Raw genomic sequence first — 23,375 nt, 5'->3', positions numbered from 1 at the left:
GCAGTCGAAAGTGAGATTTCTCTAATGGCTTCATCTGTAGCATCACTGTAAGTTGCAAACAACACAGCGGGCAGTTAAATCTAAAATTTCAATTTGAAACTTTTTTTTTCTTCTTGTGTACAAACGCTGGAGAGAGCAGGTCCGACGGCAAGCGGAAATCAACCGTTTCGCTTCTGACCACGCCGGCCCACCCCCTCCGAAAAAACATGCCACATTGACGCTGTTGTTTCACACGGAGAGGTCAAAGGTCACAGACACAGAGAACACATCTTAATACTGCTGGGTAAACTCGGCCGTGTCGAGGCCCGGGTCCCTGATTCCAAGAAAAAAAAACTAAAAAAACAGACTGAAGTGCAAGTTAAAAACATGAGTTACTGCAGTGAGAGTCCAAACGCACACAGAGCGACAAAGTGTAGCTTGCATTTAAAAAAAAAAAAAAAAAAAAGCACTGAAGTCCTGGCAGTTTTGTGAGGGGTTTTAGGGAAGGCTTGCTGGCTTCCTGTGGGACGTCACATGACTTCCTGTTCAGCTCCAGTATTTCTCCTCTTTTATCCGTGCTTTTCGCCATCTTCTGAACAGTTTGCCCCCCCCCCCCCCCAGTTTTGGTCCCGTTGCTGAGCCAGAATGGGCAAAAGAACAAAAGAACCGAAAGCTGGTTTCATGTTCTCCCAGTTTGATTGGACTTTGTGTGCTTCTTTAACCCACAGACCAAAATTGTCACCGTAATCCATTCACAGTTCTGCCCCTCAGGGTAGCAGGGCCTTTAGAAGCAAAGTTGACTGAAATTTAAAAAAAAAAATGACGACGAGGAATCCAGAGGAACCGTTTTTCCCCAACTAAGACCATCTAACCGTCCCAGTCTCTCTAAACCTGGAAATAGAGTTCAGTCATGGAAGCTCTAAGAAAAACAAAACATGAACTCCAAATATATATAGATACTGTGTACGTATTCCCCCCAAAAAATCTGAAGAAACTGAAGCATTCGGTCTCCAAGCACAACAGGAACAAAAACTTGTCACAGCGTTGACATCAACATCAGTGGAATTCTAACTCAAACGAAGCCGGAGGATCGTAGTCAGAAGAAAAACAATGGTAACCTTACCGACTGCTCAACTGTGCATGGCGTCTCGAGTTCACATCTTGTACACACAAACACATGCACACGCACACACACGCACGCACGCGGTGTGTTAAATACAGACAGTAGTAGTTTAGCAGCAAAAAATTCAACCTCACCCCACCCCCCAATAAATAAACACAGTCTCCAAATAGATTCAACCCAGAGTCACTTGCTCAGAGGGGTGTGTGTGCGTGTTTATGTGCATGTGTGCAGGTAGGGGAGGGGGAGGGTCACTCCAAAGGGAGGTGGGCTCATGCGAGAGGTTGGTGGGAAGGGATGAAGAAGTTGGGCGGTTGAAAATCCTCTTCATCAGAGATTAGAAGAGCATGCTCTGCCTCCTGTTGATCTTGCCATTACCTGGAAGAAAAAGACAGACTCTAAAAATACAATACCCATAATGCCTTTGCGTTACATTAAAAAGACACTATGCAGCCTCTATAGATCAACATATTATTTTTTTATGGCAATTTAAAGGGGCACCACTGAAGTTCACTTTACTTGTAAGTAGGAGTCCTACTCAACCAGTGAAAAAATAAAACCCTGATGATGTCTTCAGGGTAATCTAGGGGTTTCTTGAGACTTACAATGTTTTTTATAGGAAGGCTGCATTATAAACTGGAACTGTTTGCAAGAAGTGGGCATTTAAGAGCCCAGGAGGGTCAAATGAAAGACGTTGCATTATGGGAAATGTAGGAACCAGTGTTGTTGAAGCTTGACCCCTACAAGAAACTAAAGGTTCTCGCTCCCTGCTGTTTAAGTTTTGACCACTCATTTAACCTGCTTTCTGATGATTGCCACACATGAGATCATGGAAGAAAACTTAATCTTTTTGTCTAATGATCTAACAAGGTGAAACAGTGAAATCATTTGGATGTGATCCGCACCCACCTGACTCTGGGTATGAGGAGTTCCTGTAGCCAGGGTCTCTCTGCAGCTGCACTTCCTTTAATGTGAATATTGATACACCTACAACACAGAGGACAACTTCAGTCTACAGCAAATAAACAACAAACAGGAAACACGAAGAAAAGGAAGAAAACCCAAGAAAGACTGCTTGAATCAGTTGTTTTTGCGCGCTCACTCTCGAGCAGTGTGTGAACCCTCATGCCGAGCTGCCTGAAGTAGGAATGCTTCATAGCCTCTTCAGCTGAAATCCTCTTCTTGGATTCGTACTGTGGAGACAGAAGCAGGAGATATAAAGCGTCCTGTGATCTTAGCGGACAATGCTGTGGCTGTTGTGTCTGCAATCAGTGACTGAGTGAGATAAACTGTGATGAATTAAAAAAAACAAACATTAGAAACAGGAACCCAGTGTACTTCATTGGAAATACTGTGCAAGGGAAACCACAGAGTGCTACGCCCCCTGCTGTCTACACCTGGTACTGAAGGGATGTCCAAACTATATCTATTAAGGATGGTTTTAACATGAAAGAGAATTTTTATCTGATCTCACAATACACTAAAAATCATGTGCATATCCTGATTTTTATGCATGTTTAGGTTTGAAAAGTTTTCATGGTGTTTTCAAGTTAAAAGTTTGATTGATTGAGCACTGAATCTACATTAGGTTAATGGGGCTTCAAGATAAGAACATGAAAATGAAAAGCAGGGGAAAAAAGGTGTGAAATGCAGTGAGCCAATTGCATTCTGGGTATTAGGAGGAAAGTAAACACTCACTTTGAGGAAAGACAGCAGCAGCTCGATGCCTTCACCATCCAGCCTAGAGGGGACAAAAGGAAGAGCAACAGTTTACTGTCTGCCTGCAGCACAGCCTGATGGGAAAGAGGGAGCTCATGGGAGGAAGGAAGTGGATGGCTGTCTGTAAAATGTTCCACAGGACTTCCTGCCTGTGGCACACACACAAACACACACACAAAACATGACTGTATACTGGCAAATGGGTCATGGGTACATAAAAAACAAGCACGCAGACCGCAGTACCTGGGCGCGTGGTTGATTAGCGGCTGTGGTTTGTATTTGGGGAAGTTGTAGGATTTGAACTCTTCGATGGAGGAGATTCCCGGCCAGCTCTCCTCTGTGGGTGTGCCTGAAGTCACAGAATCACAGCCTCTCAGATACTCAGCATTTGGCCTCGTTCAGGTGAGTGATGAAACATTTGATGAAGCTTATGCTGATGTGGCGGGGGCAGGAGTCACTCACCCAGTAACCTGAAAATAAGGTGGAGCTCGTCCTCAACGGTGGAGCCGGGGAACAGCGGCCGACCTGCAGCCATCTCATAGAATATACAACCAACACCCCTGCAGACACACACACACACACACACACACACACACACACAAGCACAGAGCCTTCATCTGCAAATTCTTTTAATTAAGGAGCCTTTGGGGGATGTAAACAGGAAGTAAAATGTTGCCAGAGTGGGTCAGTGATGGGCTACAACAAAATATTATAGTATGTTGAATTATTTGATGAAGGGCTCAAATGATGAAATGAGTGGTGGCTCGTACCACATATCGATCTGTGTTGAATACTCAGAGGATCCCAGCAGAACATCAGGAGGCCGGTACCAGAGAGTCACAACCTCATTGGAGTAGGTTTTAGTCGGGACAGACTTGGCCCTCGCCAGACCTGCCAGCCCACCACAGACATAAACAAACATCAGGATTCTGTACTCAGAAAGTATTATATCTATTAAAGCACAACTGGAAATCATTTTCAAACCTTCCTTCCCAAACTGTACGACAGCAGGAATATACTCCCGCTCCTCTGTTCTCTACTACCCTAAAAACAGTATTAGCTCCTGCTGTGACTCCTCTTACCGAAATCAGCCAGTTTGAGTTCTCCTCTCTCGTTGATAAGGAGGTTCTGGGGCTTGAGGTCCCTGTGGAGAACTTTCCTCTTATGACAATACGACAGACCTCGCAAAATCTGGAAGAGGAATATCTGGAAAGATACGTGTCAAAAGTTGATGTTATGAATATGTCTGATCACGAAGGATTCTTTTGCGATTATTATTGTGGTCCAAAACACTATGCAGGCCCACCTCTCTAACATTCCAAAGTAAAGAGAGCAAAATCAAAAGTGTAATAGTCAGTAAAAGTGAAAAAGAGATGTCCTCACCTTCACATTGTGCATGCTCATTATGTTTCCACAGTCATCCATGTACTGCTTCAAGTCCTTATCCTGCAGGGAGAGATGACACCATCAGACGAGAGTAGATACAATGCAGTAAGCAGTAACTGTCTGTGTTAATGTTTCTGCTCTTTTCCCACATTTTTAAATAATGTTAACAACCTTATCATTATACAATTTTGCAACAACTTCTCATATTTTCATATCCAGCTCTTTTCTTTATATTGACTTTACAAGTGTTGTGTCCGTAAAGCACTCCACAAAGAGCATCGTGCATTGAGAGCATGGGGGAAGCAGCGAGTCTTACGAGGTACTCGAAGACGAGCGTGAGGCTCTTGTCAGTGTGGACGATGTCGTGTAGCGTCACGATGTTTGCGTGTTTGAGGTCCTTCAGTAGTGACACTGCAGACACAATGACCGACAGATGTTTATACAAAGAGAAACACTTTTTAATGACAGATCCTGATGGCTCCACTTGTGCATGTTATTATTCTATTAACAATATTAATTGTATTATTTGAAACAGTGTATGACTGTCTGTGATCAAGATGAGAAAAAGTTTATTTCCATAAGAAAGCTGCACTGAAATGCAGGAGGAGAAACCTTCTCTGATTGCGGTGCACGGTGCTCCCTCCTCATGCTCCAGTCGGATCTCCTTCAGCGCCACCAGGTTGTCCGTCAGTTTACTGCGTCCTTTAAATACCGTGGCGTAGGTTCCCTGAACGCAACACATGATGCTGGCTCAATATTACAGAATTAACATGTGAAATATATTGATTTCATTAATATCAGATGGGGTTTCAGGATTTCCTTACCTCTCCCAGTTTGTCCAGTTTAATGTACGTCTCCAACTTGCCAAAGCCAATCTCAGACTGAGGGAAAGACAGAGGACAAAATCAGAATTACAATTAAATTATGGGGCCACTAATAACATGTGGTTTATGTACCATTTTGGATCTGCAGGCTGCTTAGTCTGTGCATTTTACTGCAACACCTGATAGCTCATTTCAACAGACAGGCAGGTGTGTAGTATTCTGGTCTGTCACTGTCGGTGCCTCTTCTGTGATGAATTTATCTGTGTATGCGTGTTGAATGATGGTGCAAAAAAAGCTGCTTCAGGCGCCTTTGCTCTTCAAAAGGACGAACAACAAACTCAAAGCGTACAGTTGTACAGTCTTAAATCAGGTTTTCACACTGCGGGGCATTTTAGGTGCTTCAAAACCTTCTGCGCTTGATTACTGCAATTTGCTTCAAAAGCCATACTTGTTCCCAGAGTCATAACTCATTCAAATCTGAACGCAGAGACATGATACACATATTTCATTAAGTGGGACTTGAAAAAATACGCTCCTTACAGCCCCAGAACTTGAGAATCATCACGCTTTCATGTTTTCTTCGGTGTACATCCGTGGGTACACTGCTAACAAGAACTGCTACTCATTCATGTGGCAAACTTTCAATGGTGCTTAATAGCCAAAATGTAGCAGTCGGTGCTGGCAATGTAGGTGCTGGGAAGATCTTGAGCTGACATGACATTCGAGAAAAGATTTGGCCAAGAGGAGAACAACAATACATCAAAGTACTACTGGAACAAGAAATGCAGCATTCCACCTGGTCCTAGCTTAGAAAGAACCACAGGCAAAAACTTTTTTAAGCTTCGGCGTCACCGCTGGCGAACGTCTAATATGCATAAACCTGCTTGTCACTGACACCCTGCAACAAAGCCGCACGAGCTGAGCATTATGATCTAATTTGATGGGCTGAAGGCAGGAGGTGAGCGCTTGTGACTCCAGATAAATCCATCCTGGTCTTACACCAGTTGCCATGGCAACTTGCACAGAGGGAGTCTGGTAAGAGCGCCGCGAAGCAATAAAGCTAGCACACACAGACACGGACACGTGCAGACACTGACCAGTGAGGCTCGGCGGGAGCGTCGGCTGAGCGGCTGGTCAAAGGGGGGGCTGCTGAGCTGCAGCTTCTCCAGGTAACCGTCGGGAATTCGGATGTCAGCAGGCAGAGACAAGCGCTTGTTGAGGTCCTAAAACACACACGCACAGAAGAATGTTTAAAATGTGTATTTAAACTTGCTTTTCATTTGACATTCCTGCAGTGGGGTAGTTTTTTAAGACAAAGAGGTTTGCATTTAAAGCCAAAAAATTCAATAGCAAGATTAAATTCTTGCTACTCATACTTGTTGAACTTCAACACATGACGGTTATGAGCCACGCTGATGCTTTTCTGCAGTCGTGCACGAGAAAATGTACCGCTACATGCCCCGAGTCTGTATGTGGTGTGGGGCATGTTTCAGCAGCAAGCAGCACAAGACAATGTAGGCTAACGAGTCCACCCATCCACCCACACACACACACACACACACACACACACACACACACACACACACACACACACACACGTCGAAAATAACCCATCTCCTCCTACTCCCCGAGAGAGAAGACAGAGATGAGGCCGATCGGCGTCTTATGGAGGGTGAAAATAAGAGGCAGTGCGTCGAGGCGCGACTGCGGCTGAACAGCGAAACCTTTGAAAGCACGAATCAGATTGCGATGTGAAGACACAACGCCTGTAAACAAAACAGCAAGACAAACCAGGCGTGAATATAAGCAAATTATACATGTGTTTATTAATCTCTGCAGCTCGTATTCTCAGTCTGTATTCAGAGCGCAGGCAGCTGTTGTCAGTATTACTGGGCTCATATTGTATTTTTGCCGATCATATCCATTCTAGGGTCAAAATAAAGACCACAACTGATAGCGATGCACTGACATAATGCTGACTGATGTGGGGAAAAACAAGGCAGAGCGGAGTAAAAATACAACGAGAGAAGGCGTCACATCTGTTTGGTCATTGTGCACGCTTTTAAGTTTGTCCCTCTCCACAAATACCATCTGCTTTCATTTCATAATGCAGTCTTTTGTCCTCCCTGACAGTGCTGCTCGGAGGAGATGCCAGTGTATGACAAGTGAGGATTCAAATAAAAGCTCTGATTATGGTGTCTTCAAGAGGTATTATGTAATGTGAGTCTGTGCTGCTTTTTCTCTGATGTGAGGTGTCTTAAAACTCATCACTCAACCACAGATTTTGTCCTGTCCTCTCAGCATTTCATCTATTTTTATGACTTTTTACTTACTTTGTCATCCTAATTTTAAAAACTGTCACTTGTGTAAAGTGTGTGATAATCATTTAATGGTTCAAGTTGTTCATCAGCTAAAAATTCCATCCATTCTCTGTGTCCTGGATATCTTTTATATCATTTAAAATGTCATATCTGTGAGCACTGTGATACGCACTGTTCACTATTTTCAGACATTTTAATGACAACTAATCAAGTCATCTACAAAAAAATGGAGAGACTAATTAAAAATGAAAATGTTAGTTGTAGCCATACTACTCCATAATCTGTTATCTACATGCGATCGGTGCTGAGTCGCCCCAAAGCCTGTGCTTTCACATTCAAATAAAAGCAAATCTGCATTCGGTTACGCTACAAAAACATGACTACTCCCATAGTAACATCAAAGTTAACACAATATACCACATATGTGAATGACCTAAACCAAAAACTAACCAGAAAGTGAGTGTGATTAACAAGAATACACCGCTGAGTTTGGTTAATGTCTTGAATTACATGCCGATGGTGCACACTCTTGACTTCCAAGGCTTAGAGAACTGTCAGTCTTGAATACTACATTCGTTGACCTAAGTTTGTAATAAGTGTTTTTGAGGTGACAGACTTGTAGAGGCACAACATAAGTGAAAGAAAGCCGACTGCCTGCCAACAGCAGCCAGTAAGCGAGTGTGCACACTGTCCTCTTAACCTCTTTACTGGTATAATACAGCTTCATTAAAACCTCCGGCGGTATCAAAAGAACCACAAGAAGAGCAGCACACTTAAGATCATGTAACAGAGCTTGTGTGTGTGTGTGTGTGTGTGTGTGTGTGTGTGTGTGTGTGTGTACGTGCACCAAGTCAAGTGTTCATCACCACATCCTTCAGCTCCTCTTGCTTCGTGCACGTACAAATGAGATAAACACTCAAAACAAGTGAAAAATAGGTCACCAGTGTGTGTGTGTGTGTGTGTATGTGTGTGTGTGTCACATATGCTCCTCTGCCAGCAGGGGGCAGGAGGCCTCCAGGCTCAGAGGCTCCTCCAAAATCCAACTTCCCCCAGGGTACAATAATTATAAAGGCAAAGATGGTTTATTGGTAACGTCTGCATGCAATGTAGCGTAAAGCCACAGGGAGCCAACATTTAGCTTCATTTTATTTAGAGCTTAAAGCCTTACGTAATGTATATCAACAGGCAGAAATGTCAAAATGTAGGTTATTCTGAAACAATTTTGTTTGCCTATGTGCAAATGTATTTCATATTTAACTCAAAGAGAGCAGTAAGGGAACCAGAAAAGAAAAGACCATTTCTAGCTTAATCTGAAATTTCATCCATGTAGAGCTGATGCTCTGATGTCAAGCAGGTGCTTAAACGCCAACATGATTGTTGAATGGCACATATGATTACATACATCCTCACTAGAGGAACAAAGGAGACTCCTGTCCCAGCATGCTCTGGAGCACGCCGACACGTCTCACATAAAGTATAGAAAATCACTGCGGTTACAGCACAGATTACCGCCCTGCATCTCTTTACCAGACGCTGCAGTGGTCCTCGGGGAGCAGGTTGCTGTGAGTATCATGAAGCCCAGACACCAAGAGCCCATTAAGGAGATGAACAACCCACCACCCGAGCGCCCCCCCGATTCAAATCTCCCATGAGGCTGGGGGGGGAGAGAGGGAGGTGAGGAGCAGAGCAGAAAGAGAGGGGGTGAAGGGTGGAATGCAGACGAGCCATGTAAGCCACTTCTGCAGTTATTGCGCCACGTGTCTCACCTCCATGGAGATCCGCCGGTGGATGCGGTTCCTCAGACAGACGCCGGTGGGAGATTGCACCTCATCTGAGGACGTCCCCGACGCCTGGTCGCTCTCCCCATCCGAGCCCATCTTCAGGTTCTCATGCACAATATCTAAGACAGAAAGAGAATCACAATTACGCACAGACAAGATACAGAGATAATACAGGGTAGGCTGGATAAAGTAGACTGAAGACCCCCATTTAATCAGACCTGGTTCAGTCTGTTTAATATGACAGACAGGAGCATTTCTAGTTAGATCAATCATTTTTTCAGTGATACAGAGAAAAGCAGCAAATAGTCACATTTCAATGCCTTAAATGATTGATGGATGATCCCAACTGTTGCCAGCTGACTCTCTGTCAGTCAACTTGTCAAATGACTAGCTAATTGTTAAAGCACCAGAGCTGATCAGCGCTGTATTGTTTGACTTGACTAGGGCAACAGTTAAGTTAAACAGACCTTTTCAACAGCATTTTGTCTGACTTGTCAAACAGAGGTGACACTAACAACATGTATGTATGTTATTCAGAGAGCGTGGACCAACTTTAGACTGGGAAGAACAGAAAAACTGGTTGTCCTCATCAGGCGAATTCCTTAAGGGGGAAGGCTCTGACTGTCGATACACTGCAGCGTGCATGTGAGATGTGAGTTTTGCATGCATTTAATATGCATTTGTTATATTTGTACAACAGAAATGAGAAACATGAGTGAAAAGAAACACTTTTGATACTGATGTTATTTCAATAAAAGTCCATTTGGGAGGATTTGGGAATACAGTGGATATGTATTTGCAGCACTGCAGTAGATGCATTTAAACTCAGTATTTGTTGAATATTTCATCTGACTTTAAGACTGAATAGAAATAAAAGCTCTAGCACTGGCCCTCAAACCTATGTCTCTCTACCCCTCTGTCTCTCTCTCATCTCCTCTCACAGCCTTGTAACCTCCGAGGCCAAAGATATGGTAGTAGTGGTACTAGTGAAGGTACCACTACTACCATATCACTGCAGGAGCGAACACACTGACACACAAACCACATGCAACCCCCCCCAACTCACACACACACACACATGCGCGCACACACAGTTAATGAGTAGCTGTGGGTGAACAGTTCTCTGTCATCAGCGTGTCAGCGCCTCCAACCACGCACTCGCTCATCAAATGTGAGTGCACAGAAATGAGAGGGGAAAGAAATCTCTGTTCTGTTGATGCAGATTAACTGTTATTCCAAACAGGATAATCCCGATTATTTCTCTAAACAACACACCAAACATAATTAATTGGAATTGTTAGTCTGGGTTTTGCACCCTGGTAAAGCTCTCTGACTCTGTGGTTCAGCCACAACCCAAAGGAACACTTTGCCCCAGATTGTGAACCTGTCTGCGGTCATCTGGTTAAAACCCAAAGTCTCTTCAGGTTAAAGGAAATGCTGCTCCACTTTTAGCCACTAAAATATCTTCAGGATTTTCCTCTGGGGCTGACTCGTGCTGTTCCACCCTACATGTCGCTCTTGTGTTTTTCCACACATGGTTAACGTGAGATTTCTCTGTTGCTCCTCCATCTGATCGTTGGTTTTGGTTTCAGTGGCAGAACTCGATAAATTACAGCAGGTCTTGAAGTGGAAGAGAAAATATAACACCAAGATAGAGAAGGCAACAAGCCGTCATGTCTGTCTTGCCAAAAAAAAAAAAAAAAAGTATGACAGAAAAGAAAGGAAGATGCTCCACATCTCAACCCCCCTGCAACCATCTACCTTCACACATCTCCTCTGTCCTCCCCCGGGGCCTCATGTATCAGCCATGCATGCATACTGGCGGTGTAACGGCACTTGTACTCATGCTAAACCGTTTGGTATGTTACTTCCTCAGTTCAGCACACGCTGTCAACAATTACTGTTGCAGTAGTTGTTTTAAGTCTGTGTACTCGCACGAGTGGAACTCTTTTACCTGGAATGTTTTGGCAGTGCGCCAGCTACAGCGTGCTGCTCGGCTTACCACCAAGCTCGCGTTCGTTCCTTCTCCTCGCAGCATTCAAGCAGCACCTCACAGCAGATTGAGACCAAAGCAATAACTAATGCCGCAGGAGTGTTTATCTCTTTGGATATGTGACCATACCCAATCTACAGAATACAGGATTCAGCACAGCTGCTCACTTCTACACATAGAATTACAATGATCACACAGGTGTAATAGCAGGTAAATCAATTCCACACAAACAGCTCTACTGTCAACCACATGAGCATAAGATTTCAGTTATACCATTTACTGTTTCCTGTTCGCTCACCTACACCTGTATCAGAGCTGTATTATGTTACCGCTGAGGCAAATCCTACAAGTGCTACTGCAGCGTCACATTAAAAGCATTCAACTGGCAAAATATGGGCTGCCTTGTATTGTGAATCAGTCACAGGAAATGCAATGCATTTGTCACAGAGATGAGGTTTTTGCAAGGGAGTAATGAAACAAGAAGGAGCAGCCACAGTGAGCTGTTGATGAACAGCTGTAGGTGACAGGCTGCACACCTCCAACTCCTCTGCAATCTAACCAGCTCCTGGCTGTCACTGCACACTGTTGCTCTGTGGAAAAGTGAGCAGCATGAAATCGGGTTGCATGTTAGCCGTGGCATGATGGAAAATTATTATGATGAAAATTACTGACAGACTTTTCTATTCGAGGCAAATGAGTTTAATTTGGCTGCACTGTAAACAGACACATCAGCTGCTCTTCTGTTGTATGGCATCAGTATGCATGCTCTGGTACCTGAGGACCCAGGACATTAAAACCTTCTAACATCCTCTTAAAGCTCGACATCAAACCTGTCTCTCTCCTCCCTCAAACTGCCACTCTTTCCTCCACATAACCTGGTTATTTTCTCTCCGTAAACATCTCACTGTCGGCCCACTTTCCTTCTCCTTCCTACTCGACTCCTTTTTGAAAACTTCCAAACGCTCTCTCTTCCCTTCTTCTGTCACTTCTCTGTATCACATTTCAATGTTTCTTGCTTCTTCAAAAACCTCACCAAACTCTTTCACTTCCCACTTCTCCCTTTCTTTCCCTTTCACTCTACATATTTCTCCTATCTCGCTTTCCCTTTTGCAGGGTTTTCACAGGCAGCTGCCGACCTCACTCCCTATTGCTTCAACACATTCCTTTGCTACCTGTCTTGCTACCAAAGTCTTCAAATGATCTCATCTGTCCCACTTTCTTTTGCGTGCAACCTCCTTTACCTTTCACACACTTCTCCATTATCTCCTGCCATTTCATATCTACTCTCATCCTCTCTAAAAACTCCCCAAATATTTTCTCCTCCCATCATTTCTCCACCTCCCGACTTGATTTCGTCTTTTCAAAACCCCCTGAAGCTGTTTTCAATCTTTCTAAATGTTTTTTCTTTCGCTTTAACCTACAAGACCCTTATAAGATTTCATCCTCCACCCATTTTTTATCTTTCTTTCCTGATCACCTCCATACATCCTTCCTTCACTTCCCTCCCTTGCTGTCTCCCTATCTGCCTCTGTACTGTCTTTAGCAGCTTTGCTAATAAGCACACAGAGTGTAGCAGCATCATCAATGTCCTACTTAAATGTCCTGTTTTTAGATCCAAGTCACAATATCTAGGCCAGGGTCCAGTGTGAGGCTCAAGAAGTCCTTTAGTGTATGATCTGCAAAAAATAGCTTGGAAAAGCACCAATCACGGTCCAAACGCCTGAAAGAATGAACATCATCATCGTCACTTACTACCAACAGAAACTAAGTGGGAAAAGTCCAACAATTTTTATCTAAGGTTTAGGGCAGCATGAGTCTGGCACGGTGAAGTGTAACTGATCACAAACGCTGTGAGATCAATGATGAATCTGGTATGAACGCCTGTCAGTATTCTTAAACTAATACAGCGATCGAAGGATGTGAAAATACTACAGAGTGAAAATGATTAATAACACGAGGAGGTGCTTTGAGCTCCAAATGCTCACCAAGCTAACATGCTGATGTTTAGTGACTACAATGTTTACCATATTCACCAACTTCGTGTCGTGCATTAGCATGCAAAAATGAGCTGATTAGCACTAAATAGAAAGTACAGCTGAGGCCTATGAGGATGTCATTAGTTTTGCAGGAATTTGGTCAAAAAAGAAAATATTGGACAAACTCAAATTTGGACCTGATGATGCCACAACATAGTCAGGGGATCGCCAAAGTTATTACAATTCATTTTGAGAGAGACGTGAATGGCTTATCCAAACACCCTGGCAATCCAATCATTGGGACAATTCAAAATCATAACTGTCAACCTCATAAGGCTCCAAAGGAAAAGAAGCATGATTGTACCAAATTATGTGCTATGTGTCTAACTGAGGTTGAGCTAATTCACTGGATATGTGAAAATCATATTATTCATACTATTTTCTGGATTGATCAGGTAACTAATGTTCTGACATCTGAGTAAGGTGCAGAGATGCTGCTTTTTCCAAGCGTTAGCTGCCGCACGATAACATATAAGCTTTAAATGTGACTGTGTGCTCATCTCTCCAGACCCTGCCACGCTTGGTTGGCTAAACACTGAAAAACCCAGAGGCTGGTAGATTTTGACACCCACAACACTTTTTTCCTCTGTTTCGTACTGTTCCCTGAATCATCTCATCGCCCTCTTGGCTGTTCCCCCGACCGCCAGCTTGAAATCTGCTGCTGCTTTGAATCATCCTGCAGTCGTCTTCCTTTCCAAGCCTCAGGATCAGACTCACTGCTACTGATCCAGTGTGATGAATCAGTTCACACGGGAAACAGCGTCATGTTTGACCGAATCCCCCGTCCAGCTGTCACTCAGGCAAAAACAGCCCTGCTGAGGGCGAAGAGAGAAGCTGCTTCTTGAGTTTATGAGAATAAGAAGCAGGATGGAAATATCAGGACCGTGACACGTTTCCTGTTTGTTCCTGGATGCCATCTGCTCTCCTACTACTCACTTCCTTCCGTGTGTGTGCGTGTGTGTGCGTGTGTGTGTGTGCGTGCGTGTGTGTAAGTGTGCGGCATGTGTGTGCGTCTCACCCAGACGACTGCCGTTGCGTGGCATTGCCATGAAGGACCCCAGGGTGCCACCAATGACGCTGTGTGGCCGGCGGAGGGGGGGCTTCTTGAAGGAGCCGGTGTACTGGTGCAGAAAGGAGTGCATGCTATGGGAGGTGGGGGGGCGGCCGTTCCTCATGAAAGGCTCTGAAACACAACAAAACTGTCATCACTTCTGGTTTTCTGAAAATAAACTTTGCATGCTTTACAGCTGCGTCACAAAACTCTGAAAACCCACATCAGGTACCAACATGGCGCAACAAAAGATGGGCTCTGATCTTCTTCAGCCTCATGGAGTGCGTTCATTTCAAATGCATGCCGTGTGGCCAAGCTTCACCCAAACCAACACAACTTTATTTGACATTCAAGTCAAGGTCCCGATGTTTCCATAAATACAAAGCAGGCGGTTTTGGTGGGATTTATTTTGTTTCTGTCAAGTTTGAATGAACTGTGTTTTATGAGTTAACCTGGCAATTAAGCTCGTCGCAGATCAATAGAAGAGAAAAACTTGAAATCAGAAGGCGTGTGGTTGTTTTTTTCTGTCTAATAAAGAAAATTGGTGTAAGAATATTTCCTTTCTTGACATTTTGTGAGTTTATTTTGTTTATTTATTAAACTAGAAAAGCTAATAGCACTTGTGTAACGTAGCAAACTCGCATACATCTCAAAGCTGAAAGTAGGGGGGCCTTACAGTGTGGAGTGTGCATGTTCTCCCCGTGTTCACCCGGGGTTTGTCGGCTGGCAGCCCACCGCTCCTGGTCTGCCGCGGAGGAACGACGGACCAAGATGGGTCAAATGCGAAGAATTAATTTCACATAAGCATAGCGTGTGTGCATGTAGTGCATTGCATTGTTGTGTGTGATAAATAAAGTACAGTTTCTTCTTTTTCTTGTTGTTCTTCTTCTTCTATAGTATCAGACTATCACCACTTCAGGTACAAACTGGCATGATGGGGCAGGACAGGCTGCAGCTAGCTGGTTAGATGTAAACCTCAGTATATATCTGTGCAAAACAACACACAGACGCCTTTAATAACATACTGTCAGAACTGTTACTTCTTCACATTCTGTTGATAATAATAGTTAATTTTTTTGAATGCGTTTAAGTAAAATTCTGGCCATATCTGACACACCTTTAATGGGAACGAGCTCTATCAACAAGCAAGACATGAGCCTCACCGATGGGACTCAATTAGCGATTACATTTTCAAACCTAGCTGAGGAGGAAACCCTGTAAGCAAAAACAGTATTATGACCCAGTATTCCCCCCATGGGCAGAGTTCAGCTACACTCCCACAAAAAGGTCATAAAGGGTCCCATTGTGATCTGCATTAGTCAGGCCATGGGTCGGATGCATCTTGCGGGTTCATCTCTCTTCCCCTGCCAACTTTCTTTAACTCGTCTGACCTTTTAAACTCTCAGCTGACAGACTGTGCTGTGTTCCCACATGTCAGCCTCCAAAATTAACATTATGCTGCCTGAAGGTGCTTGTCAGACATATCAGAATTACAAGCTGAGCGTGCATGAACAGAGGTAACAATGTTAGGTCTGCTTGGGATTTTCATGGCTATTATGAGCAGAGTATGGAAACAGTTCAGCATTAGAAATCAGAGTAATACAGTATGTGTCATATAACAATTTAAGTTCATGTATATAAGGTCATTCATTTTTACTTTTCTTATAAAACAAGGCTGCTGTCTTCAGCCAGACTCAAACTTGTAGCCACCTTTTCAGTCATCACCCTTTTCCAGAAAAGAATTACAAAATCAGGTATTTAAAGAAACACTGACACTGGTTCTACTGCTGCATATACTGGAAGCCTTTCTGGATGTCGAGCGACAGTCAAATAACTTAAATCAGAAACGCCGCGTGAAAGATGGATGTGCGTGTCCATTTATTTCGGCAGCTGTCAATCATAAGCGGCAGTGAGTCACTTCCATGTGTTGATCACACCGGCAGCTTATTGGAGACGAGCTGCAGACAGACAGATGTATTGTGGTGCCAAAACAGGCAGAATATTATATAACAAAGAGATGTCAAGGAAAGTGTTTGAGTGAGAATGCTTGTTTCCTGTACACCACCTGAGTGTGTGTGTGAGTGTGTGTGTGTGTGTGTGTTCAAGTAGCTCTCCTGCTCTTACTCCTGTTACATAACTTGTTTGAGAGCGACTCACTGGAAGTCCATTACAGCTGTTACTGACACACGCTGTACTCTCCCCTTCTCGTCATCACCTTCAGCTTCTGCATAATTTAAATACTCCTGAGAGCTACCAAGATACTGAAAGCCGTGTGTGAGTGTGTGTGCTTTCACATGCCTGCTGACGGACACATACAGGAAGATATTGTGAAAATCAGACCAGTGGAATTTCCTGCCCTGGTTGGACTGTGGCACTGATTCTCTACAACCGTTTTCAGGCTTTTTCCAACATGAAGTGTGGCTTAATTATAGGTATTTTTGACAGGTTTTACCCAGACGTTGGGTAAAGTGGAAAGAAAATGCAAATTAGCTGTTGGTTATACACCAAAATCCCTGAGCAAAAAAAGGCTTTTTCAAATTTGATTTCCATCATGAGTAATGTGTTTTTATCCAATATGTTAACACGTTTGTTTTGAAAAACAAATTCTTACCATTGTCCTTGGTGCCGCCATCCTCAATGGTCATCTGCTCGGCCAGTTCAGACAGAGACTCGTCGATGGTCTGACTGGAGCGGAGTGTTAACGACAGACGCTTCTTAATCCTCTTCATCTTTTCCATAGCAGGGCAGTGCGCGGCCTGCGGGACACAGAAGAACAAACAGTCAACACTCATTCAGAAGCCTCAGACTGATACGCAAGAAGACAAGTCGAGGACTGTTTTGTGGTTGTTGTTGTGCCTCTGTGTGCACGGCGTGGGGGATTCCAGAAGCCTCCCTACAATCCAAAATATCTCAGCTCATGAATAACGTAAAAATGCTTTTAATCCAATATTCATTCACTCTGCAAATGCTTGAACAGCACATGAATAAAGCATGAACAAAGCATGAATAAAGGATGAATATCGCAGACTTGAACACAGCTGTTTTCACTTACACACACGTTCAACACATTTAAACAGGGAGACATTAATGAGCTCTAATTGAAGGAGGAGAGAGTCAAAACAGGTCTGCAAACTCATGCTTGTGTTGTTCCAGACGATTGGGTTTGTGTTGACGCAGCAGTCGTCCAGGTCACAGGAAACACCTTGCTCAGTCTGCCTTAAGCCCGTCCCTGCTCATTGTGTTGCTGTGTTAACGCCCCATGCAAGTGTGTGTACATGCGTGTGTGTGTGTGTGAGACGGGAACGGGCATTCTGGGTGAGCGGAGGAAATGCAGAGAGGAAGCAGCAGTAGAAATGCCCCGCCCATCCCGCCCGACCCTCAGCGCAAAACAAACTGACCCCTGCCGTCACCATCTCTCGCCCGCTCTTTCTTTCTCTCTTCCTCTTTTTCGGTCTCTCTCAAGGTCGTTAGCTCGCCCCATACTCATGAGACACCATCTGCCCGTCTTCACGCACACACATACCCCACACACACGCCCCCTCAGCAATTTGTCATTCATGACACTGCGTGGCGAGAATCACTTCATCAATCAGTGTCGCGGCGTGTGACCACAATCTCACACCAACACACAATCACGACCTGCTCAGCGAGTTCTGCATAACACCACACACGCATCTGAGGGATATGCAGAATGCTTGTAGGTTTGTGTGGTTGTGCATGTGGGGGGGGGACATGACCTGAATTTCCACTCAGCTGGCTGCAGCTGGTCTAATTAAAGCCCAACAGGCGACCGGAAGAGGAATTTATTCATTAAAAGATTTCGCTTCATAAATATTAAATGCACTGCAGGAATGTAGTTTATAACAGGGTTATTTAGATGTCTGTAAAAGACCTAAACAGACGACAAAATCCACATTAAAGATCTGGAATTCTTTGGTATCAAAAAGGTTAACCAGTGTAGTTTGGATCGCAGTGCACTCACACCATTAAATGTTATAGATTAGATCAGGGCTTTTGTTCTTACTGCTGCATCTTAAAATGTGGAAAGTCTGAGTGACTAACAGCTTGAAGGGGGGTTAACACAAAATATCAAGTTTAAAATCCGTCAATGTTTCCAAGAGCGAGACTCAACTGTCAAAATGACAACGTGAGAACTCCTAAAAGTGCTCAGAATAATGGAAAGTTTGACAAATGAGAACATCCCATCTGGTAATGATATTAATGTGTGAAATGATCAAAATCACTGGAACAAGCGGTTAGACCTTTGGCTGAGACTGGTGTCGACTTTAGCAGAGCTTAGTAGTAACACAGTGTTACTTTAATATCACTCAAGTTATATTTAAAGCAAGTTCGCAGATAGATGGGTGACAGATAAAATCTTTCACAGAATATGGAAAATTATATCTAAATATTTATTAATATGATTGTTTTCTGGACATCAAACCAGGAAACATTCATATGATAAAATACTCTGAAGATGAAGGAAATCTGAGGGTGTGGATGTAGAAAGCGGTGAGCTAGATAGCCTGCTCCCCATATCTGCTTAAGGCTAGCATCTCAAGGCTACGTTAGCCACTGCTAGCATAACACACCCGAATCTCTGACTTAACTGTGGGGTCAGCAGTCTAATTGCATTGTGGGTAATGTAGGTAGATATGTATATACGATGATATCACTCATGTAACAGCAACACCAGTGACAGACTCAGGAAAAAACTGAAATTATGACTAAATTCCCATTTAGAAGAAAGAATGTGGATTCCTTTCAATATTAATATAAAAGTCACATTTTTCCAATAATCTTCCAACTACTCTAAAAAGTGTGTTTGTTGCACCGCCCAGTAACCTGAGTGTGATTATCCCACTTTTGAAGGGAAGTGTGTCATGCTGGCGCTGGTGGTGCTGATGCTGTCTCACACACTCACACACACACACACACACACACACACACACACACACACACACACACACATCAGACAGTCTGATAAAGGGGGAAAAAAGAACTGAAATTCCAGCTAATGAGGCTGAAAATCCTGCTCGTAAAAATCGTGAAAATAAAATGACTGCATTGGAGAAACACTCTCATACAAACACACACACACACATTCTCTCCCCCAAACACACACACTCACTGTATGTGAGATAAGCGCTCTTTGTCTCCCTTGTAGAGGAGTGTAACAGAGCTGGGTTTTATCTCTGCAGCAAACCAAAACAAAGAGACTCATGTGACGTGTCTGACTGTGTGTGTGTGTGTGTGTGTGTGCGTGCGTGGGGGGGGGGGGGGGATCCAACATGAAAAGGAGGATAAGCAACCTGCCAATGATAGAGAGGCACAGAGGGAGAACTAAGACCCCCGACTCTCTTTCTTTCTTTCTCACCATCAACATCTCTAGAAATTCTCTTAGACACACACATTTTGACCCACATTCCCAACAACCCCCAAGTGCACTGTGGGTAGTCCAGAGGAGAAGACTTCAAAAGGCAAATGAAGGGGAGGAACAAGCGACAAGGCCTAATTACTGGGCTAATAATTACACACACGCGCACACACCTTTCTACCTCCAGTCCTTGTCTTCCTTCCTTTCTCATCCCCTCCTTTTCTACTTCTTTCTCTCTCCTGTTCCGAACTCCGACATCAGAATGAGGTAATGAAATGGAAAATGTGGCTTTTTTTCTCACAGATGTGGGTGAAAGTGTGAATGTGAAGAGGAGGAAAAAGGTGGGAGGAGGAAGAGGAAGAAGACGACGAGGGAGAGGAGGAATAGGAGAGAGAAAGTGAGTATATTTCAGTGAACGGAGCCATAATGGAGTCTTTGTGTTTGGTTAAGAGCCATGAAATCACTGACTGCAGGCATGTACAGAGAGGGAGAGAGGAGAGAGAGAGAGAGAGAGAGAGAGAGAGAGAGAGAGAGAGAGAGAGAGAGAGAGAGAGCGAGAGAGAGGTGGTTTAGCTTTGCAAATTTAGTTTCAGTGGCAGATTTGGGAATTAAAAGCATTAACTTTTTTAGCTACACTCTTAAGTGTGTCTGTGTATGTTCCCCAAATCCAGTGGGTTATAAAGCGCATGTTCCTTTTGTAGTTTAATTTAATTAGTTGTCAAGTAAGCGCTCTCAAACCTAACTTCCTAAAACTGGTCATCAAGGTGTTCTGCCAAATCTGCCGATTCCACAAAGGTTGAGACGCTGTGAAAAACATCAATCAAAGCAGAAAGCAACAACAAATCTTCAGATGTGCTCAGTGGAGGGATTTTGATACTTTTGGACAGAGCCGGGCTGGTTATATAAATATGCAATACAATATGTAGTAAGATACAATATTTGTGATATCTGACAGCGAATCCAAAGCTGGAGCTGATTCTGCGATACCACCTTATCTAAAAAAAAACAAACTTTCTCTTTAACGCTTCTGTCGCCTACAAATGTTTCTGAAACTGATGACGAAAACAAGCCAAACAAAGAACAGAGGCAGAGCTGAGAGGGGAGAGCTGAACAGTCGCCAGTGCTGCCGTCCTCTCAAAAGGAAAAACAACAGATAATGCTGTTAAAACGGTCGCTCAAAATAGACCTACTCATATGAGAATCACAACCGCTTTAAAACAGAAGCATCACTTTCGTTTTGGAGAGCGGACACGAGGGCGCGGGGACAGAACACGGCCCGAAGGGAAAATGAGCTCATGTGTGAAAGGGATCCATTGATCAGAGCTTAGGTTTTATCTGTAGTTCATTCCTTAATGCCGATTGGCTCATTGGGACTGGGTCTGATCAGATGTGTTTCTCTTTGGTTTTTACTGCCTATGCACTTGAAGGTTGTAATGAATATTGTATGTAATATGCTATATAGAGACAACAGCAGTGTGCAAGTGGTTTGGTTCCAGAAGATCTGATAAACAACGTTAATATGTAAGAAGTGCAAGAAGAGTGTAACAGCAAATGAAGGCAATAAAACAAACATACTTCACCGGCTCAAGCTGAAGCACCCGGTAGACTACAGGAGAGCTCAGCAGCTATTGTGAGCTCTAAACCAAGCAGGCAAACTTTACTGTCTCAGCGTAACACTGACAAATCTTCGGAAAGACTTACTATATGTTTCCCAAACTCCTGTGAAAGCCATTAATGTAGGGTTGTCACCGACACACCCAGCTGCCAGAAAAAATGGTAGCAAATCCACTGATGTCTGCAGTCTGAGGCATCAACAGTATCAGCTTGTGAAGTCAGCTACACCCAAGGAAAGTGAGACGCTCTGATTGTAGTTTGTGGTTGATTCAATTCATAAGCAGAAGTGACTTTGGACATGGACACACACTTGCTTCAATGGGAATTAAACTGTGACATGTTCCTTCATTGCAACAAACACTGGCGCTGTAAGTTATTTAGAGTCAATCCCACAAAAGCCGTGATGCCGTTTCGCTAACACTTGCAAAAAAGCATCGTGGCCAGCGTTTTAAGGGACTTACGGAGCATTTCTAAGAATGAAACTAAATATCTGTGACCTGTTTGTAAAGTTTTAAGCCTCCTGTAGGAAAGAATTCTGATTTTTCTTTGGGATATGCTGACAAAAAGAAAACATAGAAAACACCAAAAAGCATACAGGGACTACAACTTGCATGTCATTGTATAACCCTGTGCTGTAGAATGATAATAAATAACCTTCTATGTTTTAACTCATCATGAAGGCAACACAAACATCCAGCATCACCCTCCAACCTGTGGCATCGGCTAACGTTAAGTTCATTTTCTATCAAGTTTAAACCTTTGACTGACTCAGCTCTGAACACCCCGTCCATCTTCAGTGTTATCTAATAACAAATTGGTTTCACAACATTTGTTTTCTTCGCAAATTGTGTAATAATTCAATTGTCAAGTGTCCGTAATCTGCAGATGCCTCTGACCGACCGATTGCGCCCACATGAACAGCCTGCTTGCTTCCCACACACACACACACACACACACACACACACACACACACACACACACACACCACAGGATGGAAATCAGTTTTATTTAAAGCAGTGGCAAACTTGCTAATCAAAGCGGCTTAGATGAAAAACTGCAGCTTAGACGGAAAAAGCTCGAAGGCGAAATCTGAACTCATGCAGGTGCTTTTTGATTTTTCCTCATTTACAAATGTCTGCTTTGAGAATCCCAGGTAAATAAAATGTTTGCACGGCCTCAGGCCCACTCACATCACTGTGACCATGGAGAGACACGCACACACCTGGGAGTTTCCCCTCATACTGCCGGTATACATTACAATCAAAGCACCACTGTCCTACATCATGTACACCACTACAAAGACTTCAAAGACCAGGAGCAGCAGAGTGTCACCCCCTTAAAGCCCACAGGGTGGATGAGTCCCTCCATCTGCTACCTTTGACTACCACAACTGTGACGCCTGCTTAGCAGCTCAACAAATTTCGAGAACTCAACCCGAGTGCCTGAGTACCCGAGTATCAACCCGAAATATCTTCAGCCTCATATCAAAACCAACAGCGCTGTCATCATTCAAGTGCCCAATTCAGCCGAACCCTGCGGAGTACAGTCACAAGCATGTGTTTGTGCAGCTATGAGAACACACAAACAGGGCATCGGTCCTGCTGCCCGGTGCAGTGGGCGCTTTCCACTGAAAGACCCTTTGTTTTGCTCGAGAGAAGCTAAAAAGAAGCTTCAGCATGACTGATCCAGAGGGGCGAGCTGAAATAACCCTGTGTGTTTCTGTAAGAACACAAAAGGCTACAATGTTAATATCAATAGGAAATGACCAATGGCCCAGAATGAAAAAATCCCTTTGGGTGATAAGAAATGCACGAAGAGAGGAGGAACAAGAGAGAAGAGTTTCATGAGGTTTAATAGGAGACATTTTAAGAGAAGTGAGACTAAAGCGAGCCCGACTGGTCAACAACAGACACCAGAATCATCCATTTGTGTTGTTGACTGACGCTCTGTTTCAGCATGTTCAGTGACTGTAAGCTACTAGCGTCATCAGAAGAGGGAAAAACAGAACTTCTACAGTGGCGGCTGCAAATCTAAAGGGTCTGCCATACAACTAATCGAAAGCAATAAACATCAGCGTCGTGCAACAGGAAATACATACGAGGAACAACGGGATCACTCTGTTGTTGTTTTGTCAAGTGTAAAAGTCTAGACCCTGAATATCAGCGTCCTGTATG

The 23,375-nt window shown here is 43.7% G+C and overlaps 1 protein-coding gene across 1 annotated transcript in view; it reads right to left on the bottom strand.

Annotated features, from left to right (window-relative positions):
* Window positions 1-437: 437 nt before the first annotated feature.
* cdk17 (cyclin dependent kinase 17) overlaps window positions 438-23,375 on the bottom strand; it is a 32,617-nt gene continuing 9,679 nt past the window's right edge. The window contains exons 2-17 of the mRNA XM_070991740.1: window positions 16,822-16,966; window positions 14,178-14,342; window positions 9,116-9,249; window positions 6,126-6,251; window positions 5,029-5,085; window positions 4,817-4,931; window positions 4,521-4,615; window positions 4,202-4,264; window positions 3,901-4,024; window positions 3,589-3,709; window positions 3,281-3,378; window positions 3,062-3,167; window positions 2,798-2,840; window positions 2,202-2,292; window positions 2,009-2,086; window positions 438-1,477 (exon numbers count right to left, since the gene is read on the bottom strand). Of these exons, the coding sequence (XP_070847841.1) occupies window positions 1,437-1,477; window positions 2,009-2,086; window positions 2,202-2,292; window positions 2,798-2,840; window positions 3,062-3,167; window positions 3,281-3,378; window positions 3,589-3,709; window positions 3,901-4,024; window positions 4,202-4,264; window positions 4,521-4,615; window positions 4,817-4,931; window positions 5,029-5,085; window positions 6,126-6,251; window positions 9,116-9,249; window positions 14,178-14,342; window positions 16,822-16,948 (1,584 nt within the window). The 5' untranslated portion in view covers window positions 16,949-16,966 and the 3' untranslated portion in view covers window positions 438-1,436. The remainder of the gene's footprint in view (window positions 1,478-2,008; window positions 2,087-2,201; window positions 2,293-2,797; window positions 2,841-3,061; window positions 3,168-3,280; window positions 3,379-3,588; window positions 3,710-3,900; window positions 4,025-4,201; window positions 4,265-4,520; window positions 4,616-4,816; window positions 4,932-5,028; window positions 5,086-6,125; window positions 6,252-9,115; window positions 9,250-14,177; window positions 14,343-16,821; window positions 16,967-23,375) is intronic.

The sequence above is a fragment of the Chaetodon trifascialis genome, chromosome 22 (assembly GCF_039877785.1).
Source record: "Chaetodon trifascialis isolate fChaTrf1 chromosome 22, fChaTrf1.hap1, whole genome shotgun sequence".
Taxonomy (NCBI): Eukaryota; Metazoa; Chordata; class Actinopteri; order Chaetodontiformes; family Chaetodontidae; genus Chaetodon; species Chaetodon trifascialis.
The sequence above is the reverse complement of the archived record's forward strand: the minus strand, read 5'-3'. Positions and strand labels throughout refer to the sequence as shown.